The sequence below is a fragment of the Colletotrichum truncatum genome (genome assembly GCF_014235925.2).
Source record: "Colletotrichum truncatum strain CMES1059 chromosome Unknown Contig_0016, whole genome shotgun sequence".
Taxonomy (NCBI): Eukaryota; Fungi; Ascomycota; class Sordariomycetes; order Glomerellales; family Glomerellaceae; genus Colletotrichum; species Colletotrichum truncatum.
This window is the reverse complement of record NW_027222413.1, coordinates 250,246-263,518: the sequence shown is the minus strand read 5'-3', so window position 1 is coordinate 263,518 and position 13,273 is coordinate 250,246. Positions and strand designations below refer to the sequence as shown.

Below are 13,273 nucleotides of genomic sequence, written 5' to 3'. Positions count from 1 at the left end.
CTCCTTACAACTCTCGGTTTTGCTACCTGTGGTTTTTCATCTTCCCATCTTGACTTATTCCATTCTTTTCTGTTGATCGTCTTCAAAACAAAATGCTGTTTGGCAAACCATCTCGCACGCGATGCAGCTTCAAGCGACGGGGAGAAAGGAGGATATGCGTCACGTATCAGCGCGGTACACCTATATAGAGACTTCCTTACGAAATCCTGCTGATGATTCTCGAACGTATGGAAGATTTCGTGGACCTAGCTGCTGCTGTCGAAGCTTTCAAGCCTTTCTACAAGATTTATGAGAAATACTGTGCTGTAATTATCAGAAGCATCTCGACCAACATATGCGCCAAGGTCCGCGGTTACAACGTGTGGGATTTGTATCAGTAACTGGCATTTGCAGTTCACCGCTGCTTTATACCAACAGTCTATGCTAAAGAGGCCTTCATTATGTCGTGGCCGATCTTTTCAACTCGGCAATTAGAGGAAACGCTCTATCCACTAGCAAGGGCTTTGGCTTGGTCCTACTGTATCGACGGTAACGAAGAGGCTGCCGTCGAATTCCTGAGGGCAATATGGAATGAGTCGCAGCCGTTCACTGGAAGGTCGTTTAAGATAACGAATGCGTCACCTCGACCACCACTCCGATCACCCAGCTATGCCTTTGTAGGGTCATTACTTCAAGGCCTGATGGATAAGGCCGAGAAAACATCAATACAAGAACAACTGGAGGAAATGAAGTCTCGACAGGAGCTCCAGTTCTGGGTCGGAGTTCAATTTAACAAGGAAGGCGCCCTAGTTGTGCGAAAGACAGTCGGTTCTATACGTGTCTACTATCCACCACGTATTCTCCTCAGCCAATCTGGTGTTAAACTACTAAGAGCTATGCCCGGGGGGAAAGCGCGGGCGAAGGAACCACGCAGGAGGCACAAGCAGCGGGGCGGAACCCGAGCGACGTTTGTATACCGCTTACGCTCTCTGCAACCCTGATTGCGTACAGCCTGCGCTGAAACTGCGGAAAAGCCGCAAATGGTATGTATGATTCTCTTTCTTCCTTTAAGCTTAGATCACTACAGTAGATCCACCCCTAGAGTAATATAGATGTAGGCTTAGGTGTTTATACATATATCTAAGACTTCCTTCCTTTCCCATAGTTAATTGCTAATCATATAGCGGTTGCTAGTAATACCCGGTTTATTGTATCATATTGTTAAAGTGAAGGATCAAGTAAACCTGCGTCCTCGCCTCACATCTGTATTGTGAATAAGCTTGCAAGCTCCAAACATACTCTCGATCGTCAGTGGCCGCACGCTCTCTCTATCCAGCAGCCTCTTTCCCGTACATGAATGTCGGTCACAGCAATGCAGCGCTTACAAAAACCGGAACAAGCGCAAGCAAAACAGTAAAGCCCTTGCCATGCCGTTGTGAGCCGCTACTGACAATCCTAGAGGGGCTAGGGGCTGTGGGTGTGTTGTACGTCCATGACGGGCTTGCCGTTGCACTAGATCGATTCCATATGCCTGTTTCGATACCGAGGCTTGATATACCGAACCCAAAACTGGCAGGCTCTCGGGTCACCTCGGCAGGTAGCGTAGTCTCCGTTACCACACTGGAGCTTACTGGGCCAAGCTGGATAGCAGGAAATAGTGTTGGAGGTGGTTGCGTTGTAATCGAGGGAGTGGGACAAGCGCATAAGCAGTCGGCGCTTGATACAGATTGGTGCGCGACAGGTGAAGAGTCTAAGTCGGCCGTGATGATCTTCGCGGCTCCCCAGATCTCCATGCTGGAAAGAGTATCTTTTTGGTTTTGTTTTATTTTCGCTGGCTTTGAAAACCTACCGTAGAGCAGTAACCAAGGAAGGCAGGTCCTTATGTATTTTCTGTTCTTGGAGCAAAAATCCGCTGTTGATATCTAACTACATCCGGGCTCCGATGCAATAGTCACGTGCTACCAGAGATTGCTTATCTACAACTCTAGCCTAAGCTGATTTGAAACTAAGCTCCAGACAACTTACATCGAATTCCAAAATCACCATTATGATTTCTAAGGTTATAATATTCTTTCATGTCGTCTTCGTCGGAGTAGTCTTATACCTTACCATTAAGGTCTTACGCGACGAGGACAATGAGAAGCAAGGCATAGTGCAGATCTTAGTAAGTAAGCCCCGACACAGCAGGCAAGATGCGGTATGGTTCTCATTACAAAGACAGTTGCGTGACCAGGAAAAGCGGTTCGTGCCTGTCCCAGACATCGTCGACTCCGTAGGCGCCGTTGCAACCGTCATTAAGAGTGCAGCTTCGAGCCTCGCAACATCTGCTATTGCTGCGGGCGAGTCTTTGATAACGGAAAGCCTTCCGTCCAGCATCTCAATAGGGACAAAATTTGCCTGCATAGGATCCGAATGCACAGCGATTCCGGGTTCCGGGTTTCAACTGGGCGAGAGTCTGGCTGTATTCGTCCCTTCTGCCGAAAAGATCCGGGAGCTTGAAGGATTTGTAAACAAAAGCCCGAATTTTGAGACTATTCTGTCGGTTGGACTAGGTCTGGTCTTAATCTCTGCGATATCACTACTCGCAAGCCTCAAATTCAGACCACTTAGATTCGCAGCCCTGGGATTGAACATTGTTGCCACAGTTCTATATCTTACGTTAACAGTGTTCACTGTGTTGATATGCGAAGCATCTCGAACTGTGGGGGACCTACTCAAAGCTCGGACAGAGCGAGGTGATGTGTTCGAGACGTCGATCGGGAATCTCGTCGTTGGTGTATGCATGTGCGGCATGACCCTGGCGTATATGTTTTTTTAACCAGATAAGTAGATAGCAAGGATGTCTAAGTATATTCGTTGTTAAGAAGTTGAATCCTTGTGAGTATGATTTGAAAAAATATGACTTGAATTACTTTTCTACAAATATGTGGTTCTAATTGAACAAAGACCTTAGGATTCTAGGTACACCAGATGTTGAGCCTGATGCTAGTCCTAGTTAGGGAATAAACAGCATGTTATAAATTGCAGATAAATGCATACACGTTTATGATCTAGCTTCTACAATGTTAGTAAAGGGTAATGCTTATTAAGAATACACATCTCCAGCATTTAATGGGCTCAACTGTCTATCGCACCGCCGGTACACCTACATCACCTAAACCTAGACTCAACCCTTCCATGATCCGGTCAGCCGATAATAGCTGGATAAATTACTTTCCATTGAGTTTATTACGGCCTCCTGCGATACGCTGCAAGGAACTTATTCAGAACTAGCCGTTTGGTGCTGGATTGGAGCGGCAAAGTTATCCGATCCGTCACACAAAGCGGCAAAGATTATGTATCAATTGGTTCACTTCATAGCCTCTTCCCAAGCCGCAATCTTAGCTATCCTCTCCCATCTGCATGTGCTCATCAGCCAGTAGTGGAAGTGGTAGTACGAGATTGAGGCACATAATCAAGCGTCTGCCATGCTCATAGAGTCTAGTAGATCGCCATTCTGATTTAATAGAGAACGTGTTCGAGTTCAAAGAGGAAGATGGATTTGCACATAACTGTACATCGTTGAATTCAACATTGTCTTCAAGCAAATGGAGGTTATATATTCAATTCTGTTTCTTCAGCATATGGCTACTTTAAAATTGCTTGGGAGCTGGATCCGTTGACTGGTACCGCGAAGTTCCAATTTCTTTTGATCACTTACGAAGAAGATAGATCGACATTAAAACCGACAGCCACCAAATTTCTTCCTCTTTTACTTGATTAATAATCATCTAAAAGTGGGTTTAAACCAAGCTGCAACGTGGTGGCTTCTAGTCACTCATTACGAACGGCTGAACGTTGCTCCAAGCCGCTCTATATCTCATACTTTGACCCTCGCATTCGTCTCTAAAGCCCACCAGTGCCTACCTCTAGCGGTGATTATCCCCATCACAATGCCTGACGCTGGGCAGTGTTCGACCAGTAGATAGCCCATATCTTCTGTTGTGACTTTGTCGGGGAAAGTTGCCTATGGAAGTCACCGGGATGACACGATTGGCCTTCTGTCACTATGGCTTGTGGTCTCATTGGGTAAAGTCTGTCTTACTGAGCTTCTGGCTGCTGATTGACGCACAATTTGAGTTGCGGTCGTGTAGAATGAAATGTTGTCAAGAGTGATGGGCATTTTCGGTTGAACGTTGGGATATTTCAAAGTTCCAAGGTTTGCAAAGTTGAGAGCTGAAGATGGAAGGAACGCCATTAAGCTTAAAAGCTAGTTTCGGATTTCTCGATCTATTTTAATGCCATCTAGACTTTCTATCAATTTACAAGTAAATTTCGTCGTAAAACTAAGTACTGTATTGCGTACAGTACTATAGCAGCATAACCACTTATCAATTGCGCCAGGTTTAAACAGGCAACTTACTTACTGATATTTCCTCTTGATCCCTTTTCCAAAGTAGGCTATAAAGTTCTACCTTATATTTATGTTTTAAACGAAAACATTATTAACAGACATAGTCAATAGAAAACGATGACAATCAAGTTTGAGGATGTTATCGGCTTTGTGTTGAAGAAGCGTATTTATCTTGTTCTGCTATGGCCGCGGTATATGCCCCGAGCCTTGGCAAAATCTCTATTCATTTTGCTGTCTGTTCTCTGGCTTTCTAATGTCTTTCCCATCAAGGGAAATATCACACAGCTCAACAGCGCTGGGTGCATGGCAAAGCACAGCGTAAGCTCAGCCCGATCAGACTGGACAGAGCCGCACGCGGAAAGCCCAATCCCCAGGAAGATCTGGCAGATTATGTTACCCAGAGATGGCACCAAAAATACTTTTTTCACGCCCGAAAAGCTAAAGGAGACAACAATGTGGCTAGCCTTGAACGTTGATTATCCATAGTGAGTGCCTCCAAAGTTGATATTCTCACTCCTCTTCTAATCGACATGTGATTAGCATGCTCTTAGGCGAAACTGGAAGCAAGTCCTTTATCAAGCGCTGCTTTACGCATGACCCAACAGTGTTAACAACATACAACTCCCTCCCCAACGTTGCAATGAAATCAGATCTTCTGCGGTACCTGCTCCTCGCCGTAGAAGGCGGAACTTACACGGATACTGATACCGTCCCCCTTAAACCGATTGATCAGTGGGTGCCCTACCACCTTCGTGGACTGACGAGGCTTGTTGTCGGTATCGAGTTTGATCAGCGTGAAGGTACCATCTGGTCTGGCATGCTACACCCGCTACAGTTCTGTCAGTGGACAATTGCTGCCGCGCCCGGCCATCCCGTTTTTCAGAAAATATTAGCACGTATTAGCCGTTCCACCGCTGAGCTAGTAGAAAAAAACAAGGCAAAAGAATTTGGGTCAACTTGGAAACCTACCAGCTTAGAGGTCATGAACTCAACAGGCCCAGCGGCTTGGACGGATGTAGTCTGGGAGCATCTGCAAGGAATTGACGAAGAATTAACAGACATTAGGAATCTCTCTTACTTAGAGGCACCAAGGCTATATGGTGACGTTTTGGTTCTGCCAATTGATGGGTTTGGAATGGGTCAGCGACATTCAGGCAGTACTAATGATGGAAGCATTCCTGATAACGCGCTGGTGAAACATTTATTCGAAGGTTCTTGGAGAGAAGATACCCGCTCGATATGATCTCATGTGTTCCATCACTACTCCGTATATCCCTCGGGTTTCAAGGCATACGAGCGTGTTTTGTTACAGTTGTAAGACCATTTGAATTGTATTTTTTTTCTCAATTCCAGTCCACCTGCTCCGTGTCTCTACGAAGACTCGTACAGGGGATTCATCGACACATCGTCCTGGCAAGCAGCCGATCTAATCTGGCAAGAAGAGCTGAAAAAAATGCGAAGGATCGCAACGGATCCTATCGTCTACCAAGGAATCTGGCGCGGAAGTTCTTATCACAGGATGCGCATTTCGGTGATCTTAATCTGTATCAGCACCATGTGAGTTGCTATTGACGGCGATATCTTCCAAACATCTAGGCCGATGAGCTGGGCGGGCTTCCGACACTGACGATGGAATTCAGTTCCGAGATGACCCACAACTTCAGTGCCAGTCTCCACTCTGACAAACACTCAATCCGGAGCGCCCTTAGAACCCGGGTTGACATCGGAGCCAGTTTTGGCTCCCTCACCATGCAAAAGGACGCCGAGAGACCCACTCTCCCAAAGAAATTCTCTAAGAGTCGCAAATGGCGTCAACTTCTAAGTGTGGTCAAAGTCGGCCGACACTCTGTTCACTAATAAGTTGAAAGTTGTGTTTCATGATCAAGGTTGTCAGGTGCCGAAATAGCTTTTGGATCGAGCGATACCAACAAAATTTGGAAAAAGTTACCGCCAATATTGTCCCAAGTTAAGACTAATACATTAGGAGAGTGACGAGAAGAATAATTGGAAGCCATCACGGTCATATCTTTGTCCCCGATAACCCACGACAATGAACCTAACTGAACAACGTCAATTTTACTCTAAATTCTAACAACTGTACGGCAATGGCATCACAACCTGCAATCTTTTTCGATGTTTCCCACGGCTTTCTTCCCTTCGAACCTTCTGCGGAAGAATTTTCCGACCCAATTTACCAACCATGGGACCACTTGATCAAGCAGCTGCCGGCATTGATCAGATCAAAGAGCATTCAGTCAGTGGTCAGAACCCTCCCGCTTCTTAACATAGAGAAGTTGAGAGGCGAAGCGGAATTTCGACGCGCATACGTCGTTCTTTGCTTCTTGTCCCATGCTTACATCTGGAGTTCTACTCCGCCGAAAGAAGTACGCCAGTCCGTCGCTTGGGAACAAGAAACATGCTTATTGTGTTCAGGTATTGCCTCCTACTCTGACGATACCTCTCCTTGAGATCTCTGTGTTTTTGGAAGTACCTCCAGTCACTACATATGCTGCTTTAACCTTATGGAATTTCACAAGCACCAAAACCGGCAGCTTCGAACTAGATGATATCAGGATCCACTACACATTTACCGGTACGATCGATGAAGCGTGGTTCTACGCCGTGTCCATAGCTATTGAGGAAAGGGGTAATCAGATAATTCCTCTCATGCTCTCCACCATTCAAAGCATGCGAAACAAGGATTATCTGACTGCTAAAGACGGTATGCATCGACTGGCAAACCATATCGATGGACTGTGCAGCGTTTTAGGCCGCATGTATGACAAGTGCGACCCAGACGTGTTCTACCATCAGATCCGGCCTTTTCTGCAGGGGACGTATGACCCATTTCATCTTCCAAACGGCGTGTACTATGCCGAGGGAAAAGGTAGTAGAAGCTGGAAACGGTTCAGAGGAGGGAGCAATGGACAAAGCTCTCTTTTCCGGTTTCTCGATATCACACTAGGCATTGAACATGGCTCAAACCACTTTGGCGGCGGTAGCTTTTTCCAGGAGATGATGGAATACATGCCGGGGCCGCATCGGCGATTCCTTGACCTCGTCTCTCGTGACACCAGCCTCAAAACACATGTCATGTCAAGCGAAGACACGGATCAGGGAGAACTATTGACTGCTTTTAGACGGTTGATTACTCAAATGACGAGTTTGAGAGACAAACACTTGGTCGTTGTGGCTCGATATATCACCATACCCTCCCAGCAGAGTGGCGATAAGCATCAGGGAAGCGAGGGGCTTCGTGGCACAGGCAACACTTTGCTCATGCCCTTTCTAAAGCAGTCAAGAAACGAAACAGAACTGACAGGCAACGAAGGCTTCAGTTTAGGAGGCAGAGACGGGGACTGTGCTGCTTAGTTATCGACGGTTGTGGTGACGGAACGAAGGGCATACGGAATGTGTGTTGAAGACGGGTGTGAATAGGGGTATGGAGCGAAGGGTAGATACGTTTGTAGAAAAGGAGCCACGTCAATGCCTCCATGGTGGGCCACCTAGAGAGCCGAGGATAGTCAGCGCGAAACTGTTGATACGGAAGTATTGTCCTATTCGTCGTTTCCGAACTGATATATAGGGGTGACGATGCGCATATTCTTGGCCTCATCTACCTAAGTCCCGGCTAGCACAACAACCGGCGCTTTCTGCGGCGTCAATCTCAGTCATTGATACCTTCTCCACTTCACAAAGCCAGGTCCGCACAACGGCCCGGATGAGCAACCAGGTGTTATAGAACGAGCCGTCAGAAGGGAGCGATCAATCAAATCTAACTCTTCCCACGTGATTAAACTCCTACCTTATCTGGATCGGATTCTGATTCGCCATCTCGAGGAGTATGTCGATGTGGACCGATGTGAGAAAAATATCAGGGGCATAGGCACAGATAAGCCGATTGACCTTCTTGGGCTTCTTATATAAATGCTGATTCCGGGTTGTTTGTCCTTGAAGTATCAGAACTCTTAAGGTCACCCACACAACATCACACTTTCGGGGCCGGTAGTCTCAAAGAAATGGAAGCATCCTCTTCCAGGTAAATCCTAACCAATTCCAATCCCCGCTAACTTCTGAAATCCTTCTGTTCTTGATTATGCATCCCTAACCCTTTTCTCTAGTACTAAAGTTCCAGTCGGGAACTCGTTGCCCGAGAAAACTTTATTTGACGACCCCGTTGTTCTTGAACTAAAGAGAAAACTGAACAAACAAACCAACGCATACTTATGCAGCCCTACAACGAGTGCGTTGCCAGTCTCTGACAAAATTACTTATACCGAGCACGATTACAGCCACCCACCTCCGAGACCAAGACACAACTGTAGTGACAACTCAACACTTTGCGATGAACAGACGGAAAATGGTTCATCTGACAAGCGCACTGTGATAGATCTTACAGGCGACAGCGACGAGTAAGTCTGGCCTTTTAGAGCTGGGGGGTGAGAGAGTGTAATAACACATCGTAGAGAATATGAAACTAAAACAAATTCACAACTCAAATCCAAAGGCTGGAGCTGCTCGGCCATAAGTTGGATCCAAACATTTCACAAAGATACTGTGGACGAAGAGGAGGCCTATATATGTGGTTACTGTGGCAAGTTTTACTACACGGAAAAATGGAAACGCCAGACGGGTTACTTTCATTTTTTTGATAAGCACAGATCAAAAGAATGCGACAGAAAGAAAGTGATTCATGACAAGTTGGATGATTTCAGACATCATACGAAGTATATGCATGGTGGAAAATTAGGCACGTGGACAGGGGCATTAGAGAAAGCTTGTATCGTAAAATAAGTTTCAGATCTCACGCTTTAGTGCCGTCTATTCATATAGCTGTGTTGACCACGTATTACCAAGAAAATGGCAATGGGCGAGGCTTTGTACAGAGATGGTAATGGCGTATGATTACAATATTAACGGGATTGGTGGTAAATGTGGCAAGCAATTCACACCAGAGCATATCTGTTGCAATAGTCAGAAATCCGGGTAGTTAGGGCGCTATGACACCCTAACCACTCCGATTACTACTTCGGCCGGTTATCACGTGACCGGCATGCAAGAGGCATGGCAAGGGGGATATCTCCCTGCCACTTTAACTTTGCCATCAATAAACATCTATCCTCGCAAGGGTGCGGGTGGCGCCAGGTAGGTCGTTATGGAGTGCTTCCAGTAGCTGTGTCCAGCCGCAACTGAACCGACAGACCCTCATCCCCCATCGTCTATTCCCGAGCTTTCGGTGATGCCTCCTCATTACCGGTTGCCAATTACTGGCTGCCACTATTTTTATCTCCGTTTGAGCGAATCTAGTCTTCACAATACCCTGTCCGCCCGGTTCCTCTTCCCTAGTTGGTCTAGGCCTCCAGCACATGTGGTCCGATCCCGGATGATGCTGGCTCTGCCTGCATGACCCCACCTGTCCTCCTCCTTCGTTGGTGTTTTGGGCTGTATGATTGATACGAACCGCGTTGCCCACTGGCCTAGACCTGTCGGCTACAATGACATCTGTGTCAAGGTATCTAACGGGGAGCGGAGCGTTCTACTCATTCATATTGATAAATCCGGCGGCGCTTTTGATATTCCATATGACGCCTGGAATTATCTGACCACAGGGAAGTCGGCAACTGATGACCCAGTAACAGGTGGTGGCATCCTGATGACTTGGGAGACTGTCGATCCCAACGATTGTCGATACCTACTGAAGAATGCCAAACTATTCCGTTCTGCTATAAAAACATTTTGGGCGCTCGTCTTCATCCCTCTTGCTATTACTTTGGGTGTCTCACACTAAGTCCGTCACTTCCGCTCGATCGCCTTCAAACTGGTCTTCTACAAACGTTATCTCCCTGGCTGCCGCCCTCCTCGCCGTTTAAATCGACCAAGAATGAGCAAAAATACTACCAATCACTCAATCGCGCCGATACAGAAACTTCACAACGACATATTTCTAGAACTCCTCCTTCGCATCGAAGATTTCACAACCCTGGCCAGTGTTGTCGGAACCTCCCGAAAGTTTTATCATTTGTTTAGGACTTATGGTCGTGTTGTTTGCAATAGCATCTTAGCCAAAATGTTGGCTAGCTGGAGCCCCTGTGAGCTCCAAAGTTTGTTAGACCAGCTGGATTTTGCGGTCAATCGCTGCTTTATACCAAGGGTCCAAGTGGAAGAAGCCTTCACTGCTGCATGGTCGGTTCTTGCTACCTGGCAACTTCAAGAACGGCTTCTTGAGCTGGCAAGGGAGCTGGCCTGTTCATACTATCTCAACGATTGCAAGGAGGCTGCTGTCAAATTCCTCAGAATGGTATGGAATGGTTCGCATCCGTTCGAGTTGCCACAACACGCGGTACCTATGACTTCGACTTATCGGCGTTCACAAAGTTATTATATGATAGGGGCATCCCTGTTATACATGAAATGCGAGGGTGAGGCAGGGGATAGACAGATAGCGGGAGAACTTGAGCATATGCTCTTCAAAAATTTATATCTGAGGTAGCAATACAGGTAAGACATTAGCCAACGTTACAGTACTGTATGTATAGTACAGTACAAATCACTACTTCTATCCCGTATTAGATGGATTCTGCCCCATCAGACTAAATAATGCTATCCAAGGGAGTGTGTATAAGAGGTAAGGGAAGCCTGCTCGAGCCGAAACTGGCTTTCTCAGCCGCAACAAGAAAAGGTATGTCGCTTTACAAGAGATATAGTATGTACTATTTCTGGGTTGAATGCGAAAGCATTGGTCCTATGGTGGGAGAATAGACTTTTCAATGATGACAGGCGATCTCTAGAACTAGCTTCACAAGTTGCTCTTCCATATCTGCATTGACCAACCATGCTCTGCTATGCACTATTCGGTCTCTATAGCGGATTCACTATCGGCTGCCATTAAGCTTCATGACTCCTGAAGTACAGTAAAAGGCGAATAGCGTGTCGCGAAAAATAACAGTTATTAGTTTTAGGTTGGATCCACTTCTGGCGACTTGTGGCTTTGCAACCCCACAAAATTGTATTCTGGGGGTACCATTTGATTACTCTTAACAATTGCAAAGGAGCCAATTCTGGTTGTTTCTGTCTGTGCCGTTCTTATTATGTGCTTACTCCCCTGTCCCTTACTGTAACTCTTCTGGATTTTACATATATGATCAGTATTCCACCTCCAGCCTGATTTCCAGCCGTCCAATATCTTCAACAACTAAACAGTTGCGTGCTCTCTTTACCATGGGCTAGTCCATAGTATCTAGACATTGTAAGACCATTCTGGCATTATCCTCGATATGATTAAGATGCGTCGCACAGACAGCTCTTCCCTTTTAGGCAAGAGAGGGGGCTTTTAGCCAATTACAGCTGCGTCATGCAGCCTGACGTTGCCACATTATGGCAGCAAAGTGCATTTGGCTGATGAAGCTAGCAATGGTGACCACAATCCAGGATCAAGTGTTCTACATAATTTTCCCAACGCCTTTTGATCAGTTGTTGAGAAATGGTATCTGTTGATTTTAGCCAAGTTTCCAAGTGGGTGAAATGATGGACCCACAGAAGCCCGTAGAAACTCGTAGAATTATGGGGGGGAAACCCCAGCATGACCATACTGGCAGCTAGCGACGAGCGTGAGCGACGAGGCAATGTGGCAACAATCGTTCTCCAATTCCTCAGCTGAAGAGACGAGCCATCATGGAAGACCTCAACTTGGACTGGTCGTTCGACTGCGCCAGTGACAGCGCAACAGCTGAACGATATAACCATGTCGCCGACCATCCTACCCTGGTAGCCCAGCAGGCAGACCAGCCCAGCAATGACGATGTTTTATCACTCTTGCGCCTTAGTGATTGGGACCGCAACAAAGAGTATAACAAAACTAACCTTGAATGTATTCAGTACGACCTTATGTGGAAGGTATCCAAATGTCAGAATATCAGAGCGCAGTGTGCTTTTCAAGATACAGATCCAGATCTCGTCCTAGCCCCGAGCGACCTCTGGAGCGACAGCCTTGAAGCACAAGTCAGAGCTATCTTGAACGACGATAAGACCTTTCCAGGTGATTTATACGTATGCGAAAAAACGATTATCAACATCTCCATTAGTTCCAGCCGTCAGCGTGGCCTGAAGAAGTCATTCAAGGGCTTAGATATCGATTGGAAGCTTGTGGATAGCCACATGGAAGGCCTTAGTGATCTGCTTATAAAGCGGAAAAAGATAACCCTGAGTATCGAGTTCATTTATAGGGAGGTTACTAGCGAGTCTACGACTGTAAAGGGCAAAAACAAGGCGCGCAGCGCTACCGCGAAACAAAAACTTCAGAGAGACGCCGAAGCTGGTCTTTGGGCTCGAATCTACGAAAAGTATCGTTGTCGAGGCGAGAATTGCAGGAAAGGACCACACTGCTGGCCGGACGGACGAGGATATCACCATGCGCTGCTGCCGAAGCACCTCGAACCGATCGCCGAATACATTAAAGGGACAATGAAGGAAGGGGAAACAGAGGAGGATGTCAATATTGATGTTGAGATCCCATCAAGAATCCTTGGCGAAGTACTTAGTGACAGCCGCAAGCGGAAGGCAGAGGACTCTGCCGACTGCCGCAGCTGTAAAGCCTATGGGAGGCATCGTGATGCTGGTTGGGACCTTGGGGATGTGGTGGGGGATAGAAAGGAGAAACTAGAAGAATATTGCAGCTGGTCCTTGCAACAAGTTGAGAACGACGAGTGGAGAGCGGCGCTGCAGGTTGCGATTACCTGGTCGTTGCATGAATACCTAGACCTGAATACTATCAAACAGCACCCGAAGGACACTGCTGCTTTGATGGTTGCTGGCGGGGTGAAGGCGGGCATTGCCTGGCAATTTGTGAGCAACGTTAGAGTGTTTCAACAAGAGACAAGGAAGTCTTAGAACACATAAGACACA

At 46.7% G+C, this 13,273-nt stretch overlaps 5 protein-coding genes across 5 annotated transcripts; all 5 read left to right on the top strand.

The window, feature by feature from the left end:
• Nucleotides 1–440: 440 nt before the first annotated feature.
• On the top strand, nt 441–980 carry CTRU02_215490 (uncharacterized protein; the record flags this gene model as incomplete). The annotated part of the gene is made up of 1 exon (XM_036723808.1): nt 441–980. The coding sequence occupies one exon, from the start codon at nt 441–443 to the stop codon at nt 978–980; it is 540 nt and encodes a 179-aa protein (XP_036584491.1).
• A 1,046-nt stretch (nt 981–2,026) lies between these two features.
• CTRU02_215489 (uncharacterized protein) lies at nt 2,027–2,797 on the top strand (the record flags this gene model as incomplete). Its single annotated transcript, XM_036723809.1, has 2 exons — nt 2,027–2,143; nt 2,201–2,797. The coding sequence occupies 2 exons, from the start codon at nt 2,027–2,029 to the stop codon at nt 2,795–2,797; spliced, it is 714 nt and encodes a 237-aa protein (XP_036584492.1).
• A 1,878-nt stretch (nt 2,798–4,675) lies between these two features.
• Nucleotides 4,676–5,615, top strand: CTRU02_215488 (Initiation-specific alpha-1,6-mannosyltransferase 2; the record flags this gene model as incomplete). The annotated part of the gene is made up of 2 exons (XM_036723810.2): nt 4,676–4,857; nt 4,913–5,615. 2 exons carry the CDS (start codon nt 4,676–4,678, stop codon nt 5,613–5,615), a joined length of 885 nt encoding a protein of 294 aa, XP_036584493.2.
• An 862-nt stretch (nt 5,616–6,477) lies between these two features.
• On the top strand, nt 6,478–7,744 carry CTRU02_215487 (indoleamine-dioxygenase; the record flags this gene model as incomplete). The annotated part of the gene is made up of 2 exons (XM_036723811.1): nt 6,478–6,756; nt 6,803–7,744. The coding sequence occupies 2 exons, from the start codon at nt 6,478–6,480 to the stop codon at nt 7,742–7,744; spliced, it is 1,221 nt and encodes a 406-aa protein (XP_036584494.1).
• Nucleotides 7,745–12,043: 4,299 nt separating this feature from the next.
• CTRU02_215486 (uncharacterized protein) lies at nt 12,044–13,258 on the top strand (the record flags this gene model as incomplete). Its single annotated transcript, XM_036723812.1, has 1 exon — nt 12,044–13,258. The coding sequence occupies one exon, from the start codon at nt 12,044–12,046 to the stop codon at nt 13,256–13,258; it is 1,215 nt and encodes a 404-aa protein (XP_036584495.1).
• Nucleotides 13,259–13,273: the final 15 nt, after the last annotated feature.